The sequence below is a fragment of the Crocodylus siamensis genome, chromosome 7, assembly GCF_052110815.1.
Source record: "Crocodylus siamensis isolate JL-2025a chromosome 7, ASM5211081v1, whole genome shotgun sequence".
In the NCBI taxonomy this organism is placed as follows: Eukaryota; Metazoa; Chordata; order Crocodylia; family Crocodylidae; genus Crocodylus; species Crocodylus siamensis.
The window spans coordinates 2358636-2378778 of record NC_143401.1 but is presented as its reverse complement, the minus strand read 5'-3'; the positions used below and the strand labels follow the sequence as shown (position 1 = coordinate 2378778).

At 62.9% G+C, this 20143-nt stretch overlaps 2 protein-coding genes across 7 annotated transcripts in view; both read right to left on the bottom strand.

The window, feature by feature from the left end:
* Window positions 1-955: 955 nt before the first annotated feature.
* LOC149859267 (putative methyltransferase-like protein 24) lies at window positions 956-9635 on the bottom strand. Its single transcript, XM_090057913.1, has 6 exons — window positions 9417-9635; window positions 5849-5995; window positions 5649-5747; window positions 4973-5115; window positions 4135-4369; window positions 956-3032 (listed from the first exon to the last, which is right to left on the bottom strand). Exons 1-6 carry the CDS (start codon window positions 9633-9635, stop codon window positions 2715-2717), a joined length of 1161 nt encoding a protein of 386 aa, XP_089914039.1. The 3' UTR covers window positions 956-2714.
* Window positions 9636-16178: 6543 nt separating this feature from the next.
* AHDC1 (AT-hook DNA binding motif containing 1) overlaps window positions 16179-20143 on the bottom strand; it is a 64395-nt gene continuing 60430 nt past the window's right edge. For all 6 annotated transcript variants that reach the window (XM_090056741.1, XM_090056746.1, XM_090056744.1 and 3 more), the window contains exons 5-6: window positions 19342-20038; window positions 16179-17788 (exon numbers count right to left, since the gene is read on the bottom strand). The gene's annotated coding sequence lies outside the window, so the exon portion shown is untranslated. The remainder of the gene's footprint in view (window positions 17789-19341; window positions 20039-20143) is intronic.

Sequence of the window (20143 nt, the reverse complement as noted above, 5' to 3'; positions counted from 1 at the left end):
CAAGATGTGATCCAGGCGCTGAGCTACGACAGCGATTGGCATCGTGTCAGTCCTCAGCTCAATAGATCCCAGCCCGGGCTAACCGCAAACCCCCTGACCTCTCCGAGTCGCTGTTTCTCTCTCCGCGAGCCGGAGACGGCTGCACTTTTCTGTTTCGCAGAGCGCTCGAGTTCGTCATCCTTGAGATCTTCTGCTGGGGCCTTGTCAGCATGGCAGCCCAAGCACAGCAGCCAGGCCAAGGGGAAGGGGGCAAGCATCTTGCACCCCAGTCTCCCCTTCGATCGATGCTCGCACGGCACCACGAGAGCCCCGGGGCGCAGCCAGGAGCCGCGAGAAACCTCGGGGGCCGGAGACCTGGCCTGGCAGCGGTCGTGATGGCAAGGTGATAACGCCGTCACTGCCCAGGGCTCAGCGGGACCCCAGTTCCCCGGGGCAGGGAGGCGCTGGTCTCCTCGCCCCTCGCCCCAGCCTGGCTCGCTGCGTTGCCCGTGCCGCCGGGCGCCCAGGCCGGCGCTGGCGCTGGCGGAGGGCACTTGCGGGAACACAGCGGTGCTGCTGACATTTACTAATCAGCGCTAACCTTAGATCCACACACTCTCCGTCTTGCTCGCTGTCTTGTCTCCATGGAGACACTGCAACCTTTGCTCACTAGTTAACGGTATCTCAGAAAAAACGAAACTCCGACGCCACCCTTCCTCCCGGCTCCCGCCCCTGTGGGAAGGGGGAACTTGCCCAGAGGAGACAAAACCTGGCTGTCGCCTCCGAGGTATTTTGCATCGACAGCCAGGGAGAAGAAGGGCGAGGCGGCGCCGAGAGGCAGGCAGGATTTGGCCCCCCGCCACCGAGTGCAAGGAGGAGGCTGGCACAGCAAGTTCGGGTGGCACCGATGCAGCGGGCAATTAAGAGATGGTCTTATTTTGCAAGGTCCACCCCAGAAACCAGCTCGGGGAGGTTTTATTGCAGCAGCCAAAAGGGTCTCTCCCTCCGTGGTGTGCGATGGGATCCTTGCCAGGCTTCTGCACTGCTGGGCAGAGCGCAATTTGTGCGGTTCACAGCTCTCGCTGGCGCATTTCGTCCCTGCCTGCAGCTGCCGCGCAGTCATCCAGCCCCCAGTGTCACCTGGGCTTGCTTATTTAGCAGCAGGTTACTGGGGTCGGTGCTGGCAAGATCACGGCAGAGCATCTCAAGAGGCTCTCGCAACCTGGACGCCTGGGCTCTGCCAGGTTATACCGAAAAGCAAAAATCCTCTTGCACTCTATGTCTACGCCAGTGACCTCAGGGCCCTGCTACCGCAAGAGCAACCTCAGCCCATCAAGCAGGATCTCCGCTGCACACAACTTGCTGGGGAGGAAGGGAAAAAAAATGCAGCGAATTCCAGCCGCAGGGGGGTCTAGGAGCATGCTCGGTGCGCCAGTGTCCTGCTCTCAGCAATTCTGTTTTCAAATTAATATGGGAAAGATGCCCATTACCTGCTACCAGATAATGACTATGATTAGGCGGATCTCTGCTGCCAGCCGAGATCTGAAGGATTTTGTGCGCTCCAGCAGTGAGAGCAGCCACAAAAACAAGAGCAATAAAAGTGTAAATAAAAAAAATAAAATAATAATAATAATAAAAAAAAGCCCCTCGAGGAAATAGCTCTCGCCACCAGGGAAGCGCGCAAGTCGAATTGGCTTTAAATGCCATTCGTTAGCATGGTTGTGCGCTAGCGTTTGAACCTAGGGATGGAGATGAGGGCAAACCGGGCCTGACCTGACCCAAAACTGGAGCTGGAATTTTTCTTTGGTCGCTCAAAAAAAGTGCAGGGGTCCCCCCCCCCCCCACACTTTTGGCATGAAATTGGAAACGCTGCACTGCTTTGCTGTGGCTGGTAGCAGCCGAGCAGCGGTCCCCAGCGAGCTCCCACTCAGCTGGCCAGAGACGCTCTCGCGGTGCAGCCGCCTCTCCAAAGAGCCTCTGCCCGCTTTCCGAGGGCCTGGGGGGCTGGCGGGCTCCCAGCGAGGGGGACGCTGAACCCCCTGTCACTTGGTACAGGTGTTTGCCGGGGTTTGGGAGGGAGTCCCTGGGAGCGGGGAGGCCAAACTCCCCCTCAGATGTGAGCGGGCTCTTATTGGGTCACTGCCTTTGGCTTGGTGGAGAAGCCCAGCTGACCTAACTGCAGCAGCCCAGGCTGGTGCTGGTCCCAGCAACCTCCGCAGGATTTCCCACTCCAGCCACCCCGTCTGCAGGGCCCCCATAACGATCCCGATTACAGCGGCTCCCACGCAGCAGGGCGCAGGGAATGGGTGCGTCGCGCTTGCTCCCCGGGGCCGTTTGGCCCTTGCTGGCTGGAGGGGTGGGGGGACCGATGCAAGCTGCGAGCCGAAGCGTTGCTGCGTCTCCTCCGGGAAGGCGTCAGCAGGGCTTATCACCTGAGCTGCTGGAGCTCAGCAGCAAGGCGCTCGCGTGGGCTAGGGAGACTGCGAGCAGGGCACTCGCCGTCCGCGCCCCAGGGCAGCGGGGACGCGGGCACGCGGTACGCGGGGCTCCAGCGTGTCTCGGCACCGTGGAGCTGGTTTCGGTCCAGTTCAGGCGCCCCCCAAATCCGAGTCGCGGGCCTCGGAGAGCTCCGTGGGCTCCTCGGGAACCCGCTGCCTGCGTCACCCGCGCGCGGCGAGCAAGGGTGCTCGCTCCGGGGTGTGCTGGGAGCGAGGCCCCCTCCACAGCCCACCCCCTCAGTACATCCAGCTGGTGTTGACCCAGCTCAGCGTGTAGGAGCTGCTGGCGTTGAGGAGTTCCCGGTGCAGGAACAGCTGCGGCTTCTGCAGGTCCTTGTAGCTGTGGAAGAGCCGGAAGCCCCTGGCCTCCAGCGCCTTCAGCAAGCTGTACCAGTGCCGGACCACAGCGGCGTGGCTCCCGCTCACCTCGAACCCGGGCCAGTGGAGGTGCAGGGTGAGGATCAGCTGGTGCACGGCAGCCACGGTGCCGTCCAGGAGGATGCTCTCCAGGATCTTCCACTCCGCGCTGGCCAAGTCGGCCTCCAGCACGTCGATCTGCCCCAGGGAGAGAGGGGAAAGCACACTCAGCGGCTCTCGCCAGCACCCGGGCGGGAGGCAAGGCATTGCCAGCAGGCATGGCCCCCTGCTCCGGTCATGCACAGCTTCTAAGGGACAAGGATTTAGCAGGGCCGGAAAAAAAGGAGCCAGCGGCTTTGCTAGCAACATCCCGTGCGTTTTGCCGGGCATTATATCCTGCCGCAGCCGGGCATAGATGCCCCTTTCCTCCTCCATTCACCAGCTCACGCGGCCACGATTCAGTGCACATCCTTCCCTGCGGCCCGTCCTAGAGCGGTATTGTCCGAGAAGCCGGCTCTCAAAGCCCACTCAGGTACACCAGGGCCGGGTCAGCGGCAGGCCCAGCCCAGCTTTCTAGGCCCCGTTACCTGCCGGGTGGGCGACTGCTGCACACCTGATCACGGGTTGACGAACAACACGGAAACCACAGGGAAGGCAAGCATGAAACAGCCGTGCGAGAGGCAGGGAGGGGGCTGCATTTTAGGAGTGTTGCATGTGTGAAGAGGCTCTGCACATGCTGAAAAAGTGCCCGGGCCGTGCTACAAGAGGCAGGAGGCTTCACCCCTCGAGACTGAAGGGCGCTGCTCCAGTGCGACGCCGGCACACTACGAGAGATCGGGAGAGCATGGCAGGACTGGGACTCTTTAAAGACCACGAGGGGATTTGACAACTGTCTTCCAGTACGAGAAGGGTCAGCACAGAGGATGGCGATCAATCGTGCTTTGCATCCCAGAAGCCCGGAGCCTAATCAATCAGGGAGCTGCAGGGCAGATATTCGAAAGACCCGTCTAACTCGGAGGGGGCTCAGCCTGGGAATGGTTTACCCAGCTGGGCCGGGCAGTCTCCGTCACTGGAGGTCTTTAGGGGCCGGTTAGACAAACATTGGCCGGAGCTGGTTCAGACAGGGGCTGGACTCGGTGACCTCTCCAGCCCTGCTTTTCCCCCGTTTCTGTGCACCGCAAACTCAAGCACTGCACTTCGAGCCACAGCAGATTAGCAGAGACTCTCTCAGATCCTCTCTCCCCTCTGCTACGCGGACGTGGCCAGGAGGGGGGAGACAGACGCGGCTACGTGCCGTTACCTTCTCGTGGCCCAGGCCTTCCATGATCCGACGCAGCCTCTTGGAAGCGCTCCTCTGCCTCCGCCACGAGGCCGACGGGGGTTGCTCGCGCCAGTCCAGCCACAGGCGGTGATGCTGGACACGTCCCTCCTGCCAGCGCTCCTCCGCGCGCCGGTCGGGGGTCAAGCCAAAGCTGTGCACTTGGCACCCCATTTCATTCATCCTCCGGGCAAACTCGGAGCCCCTTTTGACCATGCTGCCGGCGGGCACAAAGGGGGAGAAGTGTTAGGAACGCGAGCCGCGCCATGCCGCGGTGGGCCAGCGGCTCGTCTCCGACGCTGGCTAGCCACCCGTGCTTTGGAGGAGACATCCGCGCCCGGGGCACGTGTCCCGCGACCCCGCCTGTGTCCCATCAGACACGCCCTGCCCTTCTAGGGGGATGGATGCCAGGTGCCGACCCCAGACTCAGCGAGAAAAGCAAGCCGGGAACATCGGCGCCCGGGAGGCTCTTACCGAGGGCAGCGAGAGGGAGCCGCCTGCTAGGGGCAAAACACCTCCGTTGCAAAAGCCCCAGTGACAAGATCTCCCGGGAGCGCGGCAGCCCCTGGGACAGCTGCCGAAGGATGCGAGAGCAGCCCCCGGCCCCTCTGCCGTTGCGGCCCAGCCGGCCAACAAAGCCCGCCCGGAGGCACCGTCGGAGGGGACAATGCCGTGACGAAGGCTGCCAGAAAGCCCCGAGCCTGGGGCAGAACCGCCGGCTGCCTCCGAGGAGCAGAGCTGCAGGCGGGGAAGGGGTGGGATGCAGCACGAGGAGGCCTCCCCCAGCCCCGCTTTCCTCCCTTCGCAGGAGCCCCCTCACCTGAAGGTGTATGCCAGGCACCTCTGCTGCCGTGGCTTCGGGGCCAGGCCGGGCAGGTGATCCAGACACACTCGCCAGGGCCCCCGCGTGCTGTCCGCTAAGGCCTTGGGCCCTGCTTGGCTCAGAGCCCTGGAGCAAGGCAGCTGCGGGGGAGCAAGGGCAAAAGCAGCCCCCTGAGGCAGGATCGGGTCCAGCCCAGGAGGACGGAGGGCTTGGGGGCTTCTCGCGTCCCAGCCCGAGCCCAGCAGCGGTCACTCCACGTCCACGCCGCCCGCCGCCTTCCCCAGGCCCCCTCCCAGATGTTTCCTTCCAGCCCTGCCTGGCCTCGCCGCGGCCCCCCGGGACCCGGCCGTAATCGCTGACCTGCCCTCCCCGGCCTTCCCGCAGCTGCAGCAGGAAGCGCTGGGCAGGGAGAAGGCAGGGCCGGAGCCCTTCCCATGCCCTCCTCGCCCCGGCGGGGCCGGGGGCTAGGCCCCTCCAAGCCCGGCCATTCCCTCGGCCAAGCATCTCGGGGACCACGCGGGGATGCAGGGCGCTGCAGGACGCCAGGCGGGCCAGCCGGGGTGGGAGCAGAGCAGCTTGGAGGCGGGCGGGCGGGGGGCGGCGAGAGCCCCGGTGCCAGCCCCCCCTGGCAGCTGGCTGGTTTGGAGAGGGGCCGCGGTGCCACGCGCCCAACCTGCGGGGTGCTGATGTAGGCAAGGAACCGCTCGGCCTCCTTCTGCAGGGACTCGCTGCCGTCGGCCCAGGGCTGCGGGACCACGTCCTGGTGGGTTTGCTGGGGGTGGAGAGAAAACACGCTGCAAAACGGGAGGCCGGGGAAGCCCGCGAGACAAGCCGCCGCGCCCCAGGGAGCTCACGAGGCTCCTAGCCCCTTACCGGACCCCGACGAGGCCCGAAGGGCTGCGGAGCCCAGACCCAGCGCCGGCAGCTTCCTGCCGAGTGCCGCAGGGAGACGGGAAGGGGACTGGTCGCCCCTGGCAGTCGGGGCTGCTCCTCCCAGCCAGGGCCGAGCAAGCCCCTTCTCTGCGGGGCCAGCGCACTGGGGAGAGCCCCACGGATTTACCAGCCACGTGGGCACCATCACTCGCACACGCACTCTTCTCCAGCACCAAGGAAAGAGGAGGAGGAGGTATTGCAACCTCTGCAAGCCCCTGCCATCAGGGCTCCCTGGAGCTGGGGCTCCGTAGCGGGCAGGCACCACCGCTCCAGGGCTGGAAGCGAGGGGCAGCGACTTGCCCAAGGTCCCTTGGGCAGTCAGTGGCGGAGGCCAGAGCAGGCCCACGAGAAGGAAACCCACCCCCCGCGATTCCCAGCCTGGCTGGAGAGGACGCCGCGCAGGAAACAAAGGCCTGCTTGCCCAGGTCGGAGGCACCGCAGCGCGGCGAAAGCCTGCAACAGCGGCAGGGCAGGGGGCGGCCGGCCCTGCCGGGTCAGTCTGGTCAGCAGAGAAGCGGCCCGGAGCCTCCCGCCGCGAGTCCCAAAACGCTCCGGATGCGCAGGTCATTAATTACGGCCAGAGCAGGCCTCGAGCGCAAGGAGACGAACAGCCCCTCCGCCCTCCTCTCCCCCCCAGCCCCAGCCCCTCTAGCAGCAGGGCCAGACCCCGAAGGCAGGAGGCTCCTGGGCAGGGTCTTCTCCCGACCCCCCACTGAGCTGCCTCACCCCACCTCAGCCACCAGCAAAGGCGCTTCTACGCCTCCCCTCGCCGCAGACCCATTGCTCAGATGGGTAACGGAGGCAGAGGGATGCTCCCAAGCAAGGAGCGGCTGCTGCTAGCCTAGCTCTAACCAGTGAGCCACCCTTCCCTCTGGCCACATGCAAGACAGCATGGGCACCTCTGCCCCAGGACAAGCCTGGCACCGGGCATGCAGAAGCCAGCGCCCTCCAGGCCTCGCCCGCTAACCAGGCTGGGGGAGCTCCGGGGGAGCCGAGGGCTGGGCCAGAACAAGTGCCCTTGCGCCGCAGGCCGCGGCGGGCAGGACGGGACGAGGGTGCCCCGGGGCTGGGCGGGGGCACCCTGCGATTCGCCTGGCGCGTCTCAGCAGGCAGAGGCCCAGGCGATCGGCGCGTCGGCGGCGCAGGGCGGGCAAGTCCGGCCCGGTGGGGAGAGCCGCCCTGGCACGCCCCGGCCTGGCAGCCGAGCGGTGGATGAGCGCGGCTGCCTGCTGGAGCCGGCCGCGGCCGCGGGAGCTAATCTCTGCTCCGATTAGGCAGAATTCCCAGGCACCGGGGTGTCTTCGCTGTGCCCCCCCCGCCACGGTCACAAATAATAATATAATCCCCTTAATCCCTTCCCCGAGGAGCCTGCGCTCCGCGCTGAGCCAGGAAGCGCGGCGCTTCTGCCGCCGCTGATAAACCCGCGCGGCCTGGCCCCGGGGAAAATGAATGCTGCAGGCTGCGCTCCCCCTCGGCTCGGCTCGGCCCTTTGCAGGAAACACCTGTCCCCCCCGTCCCCACCCCACCCCAGCTGGGGCTCATCATAATCCAGCGGGCGGGCTCCCAGCGGGCGCCACCCTGCTGCCCCTGGGTTTCAGCCCCAGACTCGTTGCCGGCTATGCAGGGGAGCTGCGGGCTTCTGGCTGGGCGAGCTGGGCCGGGGTCAGCTTTGTCCGAAATCAAAGCGCCAGCGCCCGGGCGAGGGCCTGCCTGGCGGTCTTTCTCCTCGAGGTGCCCGGTTCAAATCCAGCGGGAGATGCCTGCGCCTGGGCGTCGCTGCCTGCTCTTTGCTGGCATGCAACGAGTGCGCCGGGTCTCAGCCCAGCTGGGCCAAGTGCCGCTGGGTCCCTGGGATGTTTGCTCGGCCATGCCCCCCCACTCGGGCCCAGCCGATCGGGTCACTGCATCGGCCCACCTCTCCAGGCCCCTGAGTCATTTCCTCCTCTCCCCGTCTCCCTTCCAAGCCAGCCTGCCTGCAAGACTGAAAGACAAACACTGGGAAATGCTTCCCGCAGCCCCTGGGAGGGGCGCCCCCTCCCCGCACCAGGCAGCTTGAACGCCAGGCCGAGGGGCTGGATGGTGCCGAGGCTACGAGCAGGGGCCTGGGCATCGGGAAAGTCCACGTCTGTTCCCAGCCTTGCTGCTGGCCTGCCGCGAGATGCGGGGCCTCAGCCTCGGCCTGCTCAGTGCCTCAGTTTCCCCATCTGAGAAACAGGAATGCCCTAGGGTGGGGGAGGGGCAGCTCCAGGGCTGCTCTCCACAGCCCTCCTGCCGGAAGTTGCTGCGCAAGACGGGGTGGCGGGGGCAGAAACCCAGTCCCTGAAGCAACGCGTGCCAGACTCTGAGCCAAGGTGCTGGGCTCGGTGGCTGCAGGTCTGCCTCCTCAAACGGCCTCCCCTTCCTGGCTCGTGTGCAAAGCGCTTGAGGCGAGTGGGTGCAAAGGATGCCAGCGCAGAACAACAGCTGCAATTTTCAGAGGTGCGGCTATTCATGCAAATGAGAACGGGGCGTCCCAATCTCCTGGGCTGCTCTGAAAACCTCCAGCCTCTGCGCATCAGAGGTGTGCAGCAAAACAAGCCGGCGCAGGGGCACGGGCACCGCCACCCTCTGCTAGCAGGAGTTAAACCGCTGGCCCATGCCAGAGACCCTCTACTGCTCCCTGCTCACCGAGTCTTGAGTCACTGGGGCCCGCAGGAGCAGGACGAAAGGCATCGCGTCCTCCACCGCTCCCCCGAGCACCATGCAACAACGTCCCTGCTCCCTCCTCTACTCTGCCATGAATGGCCAAGCGTGCACCCGTGTGAGCGCGCGTGTCTCCGGGGCCCTTCAGAGCAGGGGCCTCTGGGAGGGACTGCATGGGTCTCCTCCGTGGAGAATGGTGCACGTGCGAGCATGTGCGTGTGCACGTGTGAGAGGGAGATGGAGCTGTGTCTGCGGCAACAGAGGGGGGTCCATGTACCAGGGTTTCTCCAACAAGGGGCTGTGACATTGCGGAGGAGCGTGATGGCGTGAGGGTGTGTGCGTGGCTGTGCGTGCGATGCAGGCCTGTGCCACCCTTGTCCCCCCTCTGCGTAACCTGCGGGAACCCCTTCCGAGCCCTTCTTCCCTTCTGGGGACTGGCGAGGTTTTCTTCTCAGCCTCCCGGATCCGTCTGCCCGGCTGGGATGCCTTGCAAAGCAGAGGGGCAGGAGGAGAAGAGGCAAATCCCTCCTGTGCTTCCCAGAAACTAGAAAAGTTTTAACCGTGGAAAACCTGCAGCCCCGCCGCTTCCCCCCACCCCCCGCCAACCTGAGCACCCCCTGGGTCCGCGTAGCCCAAAAGGAGGCCGAAAGGACAGCCCTTCCCTTCCCTTCCCTTCCCTTCCCCACCCCGCTAGGATCTCAGCACCTGGGCAGGGCGGGGGAGGCCAGCAGCCCTTCTGCAGAAGAGCCTGGGGGCAAGTCACCCAGGAGCAAGGGGAAGGGGAAGCACCCAGGTGGGTCCTGGGGTGGGGGGGCTCCGGGCTTACGGGCCGTGCAGGGCTCTCGTTCTCATCCTGGTAGCGCGGCGGGCAGGCAGGTGGGGCCGGCTTGGGGCCGGGATCGGGGCCAGGATCCGGGTCGGGGCCCCCGCGGATGGTGCGCACGGTGAAGGGCCCCGGGGTGCGGGTGCGGCCGCGCAGCAAGACCCGCGCCAGGCTCAGCACCGCACAGCACAGCACCAGCCCGCGCAGCGCCGCGCGCCCCATGCCAGCTGCAAGTCCTGCCCCGCCCTGCCCCACCCTGCCCACGGGGAGCACGGGGGGGCTGCGAGGGAGAACTTCCCCACTAGCAAAACACTGCAAGAGAGCGAGAGAGCGAGAGAGAGAGAGGTGCTGCAAGCTCCGTCCTGGCAGCATGGATGTGGGGCTGGACCCGCCTTGTCCCCTTCTCCCGGGTCCTCGGTGGACCAGTGGGCGCCAGGCAGTGCGGTGTCCCCTGCTCCACTGGCGATGTGTACAAGTGCACGCGCACCCCCTGAGCGTGGCAGTGCAACCCCTGCAAAAAGGTGCCACCGGCAGGCTGTCACCGCTTGCCACCCTCGCTCACCGCCCACGCGCCGGTGGCATCTGTGGGCAGTCCACGATTGCCAGCGGCGTCTGCGGGTGGTCGCCAACCACCGATCGGCATTTGCCACCCCCCCGCCGCCGACAGCGAAGCCCCCCGCTTACCGCCTCCGCCACCCGCGGGAGCTCGCCGTGCCCCGCCAACCTCCGGGGGCACGCGGCGTTCACACCCCCGGCCTATGACCAGCACTCCCGTCCCTGATTTTTTCATGATTCGTCGCTTGAAATCCGCTTGCCCCTTTCCCTGTAGCTTCCCCGCCGGAGGGAGGCCAGTCAGACACAGTGGTGGGCTAGGCCCACAAGACGAAAAGGCGATGAAGACGCCTGCCTCCCCGGTAGAGGAGCCTGTGCTTGCTCCACCGTGATCCTGCAAGCTCCCAGTGGCCTCAACTGGTGGCTCCTCCACGGAGCGTCGCCACGGGCGTGAGTCTGGCGCGGTTCAGGGACCCCCGACGCCTGCCCCTTCTGTGAGCGGGGGAGACCCCCGTGCGTGGCCAGGCTGCAGCCCCTGCACCGCCGCCTCCAGAGCGTCGTGCCGAGATGCTGGTTGCTCGAGCGTTGTACTTCTGCACTCCCCGCCCACGGCCCCGCCAAGCCCCGGGACCTCCTGGGCAGCCCCCTCCTGGCCCTGGCCAAATGGGCCACGGAAGGAGGCTCTGGCCAGGAGGGTCCCAGGGACTGCCGGGCCATTTTCCTTGCCCTCCCCAGGCAGAGCATCGCTGGGCAATGTCCGCTGGCCCCTTGGACTTGTTGGCGCGCTGTCTGGGGTGCTCTGCTCGGCATCCCCCCTTGGCGCCCTCGTTATAAACCTGTGACCCTCACTCCTGCCCCTGTTCAGTCTCTTGTTCGTCCCACAAATTCAGCTGACGCATACCCAATAGCCCTCTCTATTAGCAGGGTGGTGGGCAGAGGGCACGGGTTCCTCATCTGCACCACACGGGCCTGCGGTGGGTGCTCAGTGCCCTGCCTCGGTGCGCTCATTTTGAACCCTTGGTCTTCACTCCCATCCGTGTTTTCCTGGCCCCTGCCATCACTGGAGGAGCGCTTAGCGGCCCCCCACATCCAGGGGGTTTCCGCTTCACTTGGTGAGCGTTGGCACAGTGCACATCGCATAGGCCTGGGGCCTGCCGGGGCAGAGCATGAGGCTGAAAGGGAGAGTCCTTTCCCCTTTCTGTACGCTCCGCCTCCCTCCGCCGCAAGCTCTCTGGGGCAGGCAGCACCTCGTGCCGTGCGCTCGTACAGCTCCTAGCGCAAGCGGCTGAATGCGGGCCGCAAGGCCGCGGAGAAGACGGATCACGGAGCTCCAGGCTCTGGGTTTTCCTCGACATCATCTGCGGTGCGCTTGGCTGGTGGCCCGTGGATCTGAGTGCCCGGGCGCCAGCGCTTGCCCCGGGAAGGCGAGCTTGAGTTCGGAGCGAACGGCAGCACCTGTGTAACGAACACTCGTTTTCTATCGCTATGTAATGCCAGCCCACGCGTGAAGTGTGTGAGGGCACTTCCTACGAACCCTGAATTCACTACAATCAACGCCAACACTTTGGCAACCAAACTCCTAACGTTTCTTTTTCTTTTTTTGAAGTACTTTTTTTTTCAGTGAACAGTTACGATGCAGCAGGAACTGTGCTGATAGGAGAAGCTGGATTACTCTGATAAAAAAATAACAATCAAACCAATCGGTAAGCTTTTGGGCCGCACGAGCAGCACATGCGCTTTCGGAGATTTAATTGAGTCTTTAAAAAAAATCAAATCCATCATGCTGTGTTCCAAGAAAATCAGTTTAGTTGTTTCAAAGTTTGGACCACTCAAAGTTAGAAAATTGTGCTGCGCGTCTTTGAAACGGGCTCTTTTGAACGCGCCTGAACGTTAAAGCACAATCTCCTTCCAACTCGACTTGTGTCCGATCTTAACGAGATCTTCATAACAAGCCCATTTTGAAGTTCCTGGTTTCATGACACCTGAAGGCAAAGGACCCACTGGCTTACTGTTGTTGATTTTTTTAAAACTCTAGTAACGGAAGGAAAAAAAATCAGAATCACCGGTCATTGAAACTTAGCAGGAATTTGGGGGCTCGCCCCAGAGACTCCTCCCGCCCAAGAGGAGCGACTGATGCGAGGAAATGACAATGGAAAGCAGAGATTTGAATGGAAATGAGATCTTCGGCGCGTCGCTGGGCAGCGCGGCGATCGATCGATACCCGGGAGGGTGGAGGAGAGGGGAAGCGGCGTGACAGCTGAGCACGAGCGGGGATCGGGACCGTCTCGGGCCGATGCAGCGGGTGCACAAGCGGACTGGGGTCCACTTGGCAGCCGAGCCTGAGCTGGGCGTGTAAGGGGGCGCGCCCACACGTTCATTAAGGTGCGGTAAGTTGAGCGCTTGCCGAATGACGCGCTAGCTAAACGCGCCGCCACGTCCGTCTTGCGGCCAGCGCACGGGTTTTGGAGTGACGCTTCATGCGCAGTAACGCAGAGGCGTGTCCGCGGGCCGCCTCCCGCACCTCCCCGGGCCTCGGCTTCCCCAGCCGGGCCCGGCGCGCCACCGCGGTGGACGCCCTCGGCCTGGGCACGGCCGCAGCCCGGGGCTGGGCGGAGGCGCTCCCCTTCCCCGGCGCGGGCGCTGCGCCGTGCGAGCGCGCAGCGCCGTGTAAACACCAGCTGTGTCAAGAGTGAGCAGCTCCTTCTAGGTCAACAGACAGCTGTGTTGTTGCCAGGCAACGGCCTTCGCTCTCCTTCCTCTCCATCGGGCCCCTCGCAGCACCTCACTCGGGAGAGGGGCTGCTAACGAGGCGGGCAATTAGAGCAGAGCGCGCCCCCGCGGCGGCACCCCCGGGCCTTGCCCCGGGACCTCGGGGTCGGGCCCGGCTCCCCGGGCCCCGGGCGGATGGCGCGGCACAGCCGAGCAGGCCGCGGCCTGGGCGCGCGAGTCCCTCCGGCTCGTGGCTGTGGCTATGGTGGCCGTCCTGGGCCTCGCTGCAGCCAAAGCCCCGCCGGCCGTGCCCTGCCGTACCCGCCGACGGGGCGGTGGTGGCTGCAAGCCCCCGGGGCCTTTGGAGCTGGCGCCCGGGGGCGGCCGTGCTGCGGGGGCGAGCGGGGGCACCGGCAGGGCAAAGCCCCCCCTGCCCCTGCCCCCTTTCTCCCCGCCGTCGCCTTCCCGCTGGCCCTTTAATTTGCAAACCACGGGGTCGCGGCTCTGCAGTGGCACTTTGGCAGGTGGCTGGGGCTGTTTGCGGATTTGTTTCCAGGCTCTTGTTTGATTTGGCCAGGATGGCACCGGCGGGGAGGCTGCGGCTTCAGGGCCGCACGGGGAGACAGCGCTTTCCCGGGGGTGGCAAGAGCCGGGCCGGGGGTGGGGGACACAGAGGTGGGGGCACCGAGCATCCTTGGACCCTGCTTTTATCCGAGGGCTGCAGAAAGGCTCCCCCCCAACCCCAGGGCCTGTGCTGGCGAGTGCCCCCCCAGCTCCCTCCTGTCACTGTGCAGATGTCTTTCAAGACTCTCGTATTTGCTGTGGCAGCTCGTGCTCCCCCCGCGCACCCCCCAGTCCATCAGTATGCATCATGTGTTTTTCTCCATGGCAACCTCCTTCCTCTCGTTCCCCCCCCACAATGCAAAAAGCACTTAGCTGCAGTAGCCATGACCCTGTGGAGATGGCTAACCTCTTCCCACCCACAGGTAGCTGGCACGCCTTTCCTCTCCCCCTCTGCCCGCAGCCCCCGAGGCCCCCGGCCGGGGGATGCTGCGGGCTTTATCTTCCGATTCCTGGAACTTTCTCGCCGGCCTCCCTTTATGGCGCTGGCGCTTCTCCCATTTGTCTCTGCTAACCTGTCTGCAGCCCAAAGTCAATGTCCCCCCCCCCCCGGTGCTGGCTGGGAGACAAGCTAATCTAATCTATCCATCACGCGCCCAGGCGCTGCGGGGTGCAAGCTTGGCCGGCCCCAGCCCTGCTCCCTGGGTGGCCCGCTGGGCTCGGCCACGGTCCCTGACACCGAAGGACAGCAAAGGGCGCGGCACCGGGGCTGGGAGGGGGTGCGCGCCGGCGATGATTCACGCTCGGGCGGCCTTGGGCGAGAGGCGGCCTGGGAGGGAGCATGCGGTGTGCTGTTCAATCATGTTCAAGGTGCCACAGTCACATTGAGCAAGGGCAGCCGGTGCCTGCTGCTGCTCCGGGGAGGGGCGCTGCACGCTCCCGGGCTCCTGCCAGCTCGCAGACCCCTTGTCTGGGCTCCCCCTTCCAGGCCCCAGAGCTGCGTCCAGCATGGGCTCCTATGGATACGAGTGCAAAGCACCCAGCCTGCCGCTGGATCAGGCCCTGCGGGTTGCTTTCCTCGAGCCAGGGGCTAGTAGCATGGGAGCAGCACTCACCCCTGGCTTCCCAGCTATCATGTCGCCACTCCCCAAAGCCTCTTCTGTCCTTGCCCTACTCCTCAGCAGCTACAGCATAGGGGGTACCAACCCCCCCAAGCCCGTATCCCTTGACTGATTAACACCTACTTGCTGCCTCGCCTTCCTTGCTGCAAATGGAGCCCAGCACCGCCAGGTCGGGAGCACCCCGCTGTTCCCGATGCCGGGAGGATCAGCCTTTTATAGCCTAGCCATGTTGGGGAGAGGAGCGAGCTGTGCTGCAGCAATGCCTTCAGCCTGGCCCAAATCCTTGGGCCGCTGGCCCTGGTTCCTCCAGCCCCTCGTCGTGGGCCTTGCAGAATTAGCAGTGCAATCCTTGCCACGCTGTCCACTTCCAGCCCGAAGCTTGGAGCAGGTTGAAATGGTTAATCCCAATACATCTGTGGGGGTTGTGGGGGGAGCGTCCTGGTCTCAGGGGTCTGGTTTCTGGCTCTCCCCCATCTCTGGGATTGCGGGTTTTGTCCTTTCACCAACCTCACACTGCAGGGAAACACCGTTCCCAGGGTGACTCCTGCAGGGCTCTGCCGTGGGCACAGGCAGGAGGAGGAGCACCAGAGGGGCTCTGATTTCCCTCTTTCTCTGACTGGCGTGTTCACTCTGAAACCTAAGGATTACCGACAGGCCGTGTCCAGTCCAGCTCTGACTGTCCACGCTCTGAGGCTCCCCCGCTTGTAGCCCTCACTCCTGCCAAGACCGTGGGGGTCTGAAAGCTCTCGCCTCTTCCACCCCAGCCCGGCTTTGAAAACTCAAAATTCACGGGTCCCGTTTTACAGCTAGGGTTTGAGGTCCACTTCTTTGCCCTCCAGGCTCTAAGCCTTTGGGGTTGGGTTTGCGGGACCCTGCAACTCGCTGTGAGCCTAAGCACGCCGGTTCCTGCGGTCTCTCCTGCCTCCGGGTGCGGGGGCTCAGAAAAACCTGGTGCCGCGGGACGTGATGCCGCCACCTCTGCCAGCACACGTGAGGCTGTCACCCGTGCTCTGCATGGAGCTGCACAACCACGATGCAAGTCTCAGACAGCCACCGGAGGCGGGTAGAGCCTGGGCCTTGTGCCAGGGTGAGCGTCGCCCGTGGGGGCCAACGTACGGGAGCTCGCTGCAACAGGACCCCCAAAGGGCTGAGGGGTGACTTCAAGCTCAGAGCCCACCGGGATTTCCTCCCCGGCCCTCACGAGCCCGCGGGACGTGGCCATGCATAGGGGCGGCAAGGGGGACGTACCAGCCTTCTGCAAGCTTTCTACCAGCTCCTCTCGGATTTTCAGGGCCAGACGGGGATTTGGCTTCCTCCCTTCGCACGGGCAGCGAGGAGAGTCCTCCGAGCTGGGAAAGGCCATGCCACGCCCAGCTTCCCAGCCAGCGCGCAGGCTTCGGGGCAGGCCTCTGCATCCCTCTCGTGCCACACGGCCTCGTTGCTAGCACAGACACGGCACCCTGAGCCCCCTCCGCCAGGCTAGACACGTTGGCACGGCCGCCCTGCGGCAGGAGGATGCACCAGATGCCCCCTCGGAAGCCGGCGCAGCTGCGGCGCTGGGCACGGCGCCTCGCAATCACTTCACCGCAGTCGCTTCCAGGGGGCCGCGTCCAAACCCAGCCTAGCTCCCCGAGCAGCCGCCTTCGCTCTCCCCAGCGCCAGCGAACGCACCCTCACACCTCAGCCAAGCCACTGCAGCGCGCTCCATGCCCCCTCGCACACCGGGGCAGGCGGGGGGGCGGCAGGGGACCACTCCCCTGGCCCCCCCACCCCACCCCGCCAACCATCCGACCCTGAACAGAAGCAAAAGCAGCCTCGTCACTCAATATATAGGTTTCTTTTAATATAAAAAAAGTGCCTATTAAAAATTCCTTCCTAAATACACAAAAAGACCAGTCAAGGGGGAAAGTGAAAGGATCTCGGGCACGGGAGCGGGGGCGGGGCGGGGGCGGCCTCGGCCAAAGACATCCCAAAGCACGAGGAGCTCATGTTCTGGACCGATGGATGCTCAGGGCGGGCGCGCTGGGCCCGGCGCGGGGCTCACGACCAGCACTGCCGTCGGATCAGTAACAGACAACACAAGGAGGGGTGTCGGGCCGTTGGGTCTGGGGTTTTTTTGTTCTTTTTTTCTATTTTTTTTCTCCTTTTTTTGGGGGGTTTTTGTATGGTTTTTTTTGTTTTTTGCACAATCCACAAAAGCTGTACAGTTTCCAAATCCTGGAGACGGGGAGGGCGCGGGGGTGGGGAGGGGGCGTGGGGAGACAGGGCAGGGGCCGAACTAGTGTCACCCGCACACGCACACGCACACACAGGCACGCACACCCTGAGCTCATCACAGGCGCAGCTGGGGACGCACGGAGGAAGGAATACTGTTGTAGCAAACAAAACGCAGACCTCTCCTTCACCTCGACCCCCCGGACCCCCTTTCCACGAGCACCCCCCGCCCCTCCAAGAGGCCGTGTTATTCATTCCCCCCCCTCTTTTTCTCGTTGTTGTTTGTCTTAATCTTTTTTTTCTCCTTTCTTTTTTTGTGGGGGTCTTTTTTTTTTTTTGTCCTTTTTTTTTTTTTTTTTTAATACAAATCTGGATCTTTGGGTGCGAACTGCCAAAAACAAGGATTCTTCGTCCGGATAAGAAAAATAAAACTAAAATCATCGTCATTGTCGTTTAAAAAAAGGCAACGGAAACCCAATGAACCCATGCTGAATTTGCACATCACAAAACCACAGCAGATGTACAGAATGCAATATACAAGACACGATTTATAATAAAACAGTATATACAATAAATAGGTTATTGTTACTTTTTTTTTCTCTTTTGTCAATCGATCTGTAAATAAATTTTCTCAGTGCATACTGACGGGTTTTTGCTTTGCTTTCCTGCATATTTGCCTCTCTCGGGTTTATTTTATTTTTTTTATTTTATTTTTAAATTCATTCTTTATTTGTTGGTTTTGTCTGTTCTCCGTGTGTGTGTGTGTGTGTGTGTGTGTGTGTGTGTGTATGTGTGTGTGTGTGTGTGTGTGTGTGTGTGTGGTTCTCTTTTTTCTGCATTTTTTTTTTTTTACATTTTTTTTTCCTTTTCTTCAAAAGTATTTACAATTGCTGGTTTTGTGCAGGAAAAATAATAATAATAATATTAATAATAACAGAGTCCCTCTGCTTCCGTAGGGAGGAAAGACCCGGGGCAGCTCTGCTTCCGATGAAGGAGGGGTCGGGGTGGGAGGGCGGATGGAGGCGCGGGAGGCGAGGTGCACGCTCTTCTCGCCGTTGCGGGGTCTGGACTTGGGTGTTCGGGGAGAAAGACCTCCTTCTCCCCAAGCCCCTAGCCAAAAAATTCCGGTTGCCAAAGGGAGCCGGGGGCCGCGAGAGCGTCCTGCGGTGGTGGCCGGGCTGGGACAGCGTGGGGGGTCTTCTCTTTTGTTTGTGAAAGCTGGAGGAGAGAAACGAGAGGAAATTAGCACTGTAGATGCGCCCCCTCCACCAACCTCACCAGGGGCCAGGCGCTACCTCGGGCACGGAGGCCTGTGGGGCTGAGCCAGCGCCCTCCAATCCCGCTTTGGGTTCTGCTCTTGTACAGTGCCTAGCGCGAAGGCGCTCGAGGGACAAGTCTTGCCAAGGTCTTTGCACCCCTTGAGGTGTCGGCAGGAGCCAACCCGGCTGGGAAGCCCGGCGTACTGCCCTGGCTGTGCCCTCCTCCTCCCCGCAAAGCTGTCCCTCTGGGCTACTACCCCCTGGCCTACAGGAGCCCTTCCGAGCACCTTGCCTGCCTGAGAAAGGGTTAAAAAGATATAATCCCCCCACCCCACTTCCGATCACCAGCCTCAAACAGCACTTAACAAGGCCGTTCTGGTATGCTAATTCAATATCGATTGATTGTTAAAGGAGAGCCCCTTCCTGAAACCCAACAAGCCAGGGAGAAATAAACCTGGCACGCAATTAGCACCTGATTACCTGGGCCCTGATGGCACTAACCACATCCTGATTAGAAAGGACGTGCCCTTTGGTGCCCCTGGGCTCTGGGATTCCCGGGCATGGGGGTCCCTTTCATGGCAGGGGGCTGGGGAAGGGAGGGGGGGGGGCTGGGTGCCTGCGCACACCTGGCCCCATCAATTAGGCCCTGTGGGAGGATTAGCAGATGGCTGCAGGGCTTTATCTGTGCCGCCCAGGCTGGCCACACCGCAGAGAGCCAAGGCCAGGGCTGCAGCAGGGGTTGGGGGTTGGCTAGATGGGGAGGGGCACAAGCTAGAGGTGGGGGGAGCTGTCCGGAAAGGGGGGGAGCTGTGATCTGGAAGGCAGGACCGGGAGCGCTGCCCACGGACACACAGACTGGACCCAGCCCTGCACAGACCCTAAAGCTCCCCTCCGACAGCTCGACCCAGCTCCAAACGGAGCTAACGGGCACCCACGGGGCAGCCAGAGGGGGCTCAGCTCTGGCTCAGATGAGGAGCCGCTCCCCGGACGCCGATGCCGAGGGCAGCGGAGGCAGACCTACGGCCAAAAGCCCTTGCCTTCCTCTTGCCCCATCCAGCCCCTGGGAGCTGCCCGAGGCAGGATCTGGCCTCGCAGCTCAGCCGCCAGCACCGAGCCGTGTCCGACGCTGCAGGGAACCGCTGCCAGCACCTCCCGCAAGCAGAGGGGATGGAAATCCCCCCAGGGCCTGCTGCTCAGCCTGGATCCCCTGGGGCTCCCAACCAGGGGCCTCGGAGAGGCACCACCCAGGTTAATTCACCCAGCCTTAGCAGAGCTAATGAACCCACGCTCCGTGCCACGCTAACAGAGTCTGTGCAGCACGCTGGCTTCTAGCTCCCCGCGGCATCGATTCTCCCCCAGCTACGCTCACACGGCTCGGCCTCAGGCCCGCGGGGTGCCAGGCTGTGGCGAGGAGGTCCCGAGGCACTGCCACCTTCTGTGCCACTGTCCCACGCGCCCGCGCGGGGAGAAACAGGGTTGGGGAAAGGGGAGGAAGAGACCGCGGGGACTTACTGGGCAGCGGCCGTGTCGGCGAGATCCGCCGGGGGACTGTTCCATGACTTTTGGGCTTTCCAAAAAAAAACCAAAAAAAAAAAACCAAAAACCAAAATAAGAAGGGAAAAAACCCCCAAGCAACAAAAATCCCCCTCAAACAAATGGCGAAGCGGAGACAGCAGGGCTCTGGTACCTCCAAGGCGCGGGCAGAGGGACGGGGCCAAGTCCTCCTCGGCCTCCGCAAGGTCTTCGGTTGAGTTCTCAGAGTCGATTGATTCACGGGGGAAAAGCAACCATGCCCCCCAAACAGCCCCGCCCCCCCCACCGCTGTCCCCCGCTGCGCGCCGGCGTCCCGTGGCCCCTGGCGCTGGCGGGCGGAGGTGGCTGTCCGATTGTCTTTCTGCTGGAGTCCGTGGGGGGGAAGGTGGGTGGGGTGGGGAGGGAAGACACAGCCTGCTCCGAAAATCACAGCCATGTCGATCGTAGCACGAGTTTGTATTTTTATTATTATTTAAAAAAAAAAAAAAGCAAAAAAACTCCGGGTTTCCTCTCGCTTCCTTTGCTCTTCTTTGATTTTTTTAAAATTTTTTTATTTATTTTTAATTTTTAAAATTTTTTTTCCTCTTTTTTTTTAGAAAACAAACAAAGAGTTCTCGGTCTCCTTTAAATACAGAACTTGAAAAGTGTTCCAGAAAAAGTGCTGGCTAAATTAGCTCTAGAAGAGAAGGACAGAAAAGGCTGGGGTGAGAAGGGGCCCAGCGGGCGCTCACAGGCGGTCTGCGCTGCAACGACCGCCGGTTCCCACGCGCCAGGGTCCCAC

Coding starts and splice junctions, on each gene's coding strand:
- LOC149859267 (XM_090057913.1), bottom strand. CDS start 9,635: ATGGGGCGCGCGGCGCTGCGCGGGCTGGTGCTGTGCTGTGCGGTGCTG. Junction 5,996..9,416: donor ACGAGAGCCCTGCACGGCCC/GTAAGCCCGGAG, acceptor CTGGCCCCGCAG/AGAAGGGGCTTGCTCGGCCC. Junction 5,116..5,648: donor CCTACATCAGCACCCCGCAG/GTTGGGCGCGTG, acceptor GCTCCCCCGCAG/CTGCCTTGCTCCAGGGCTCT.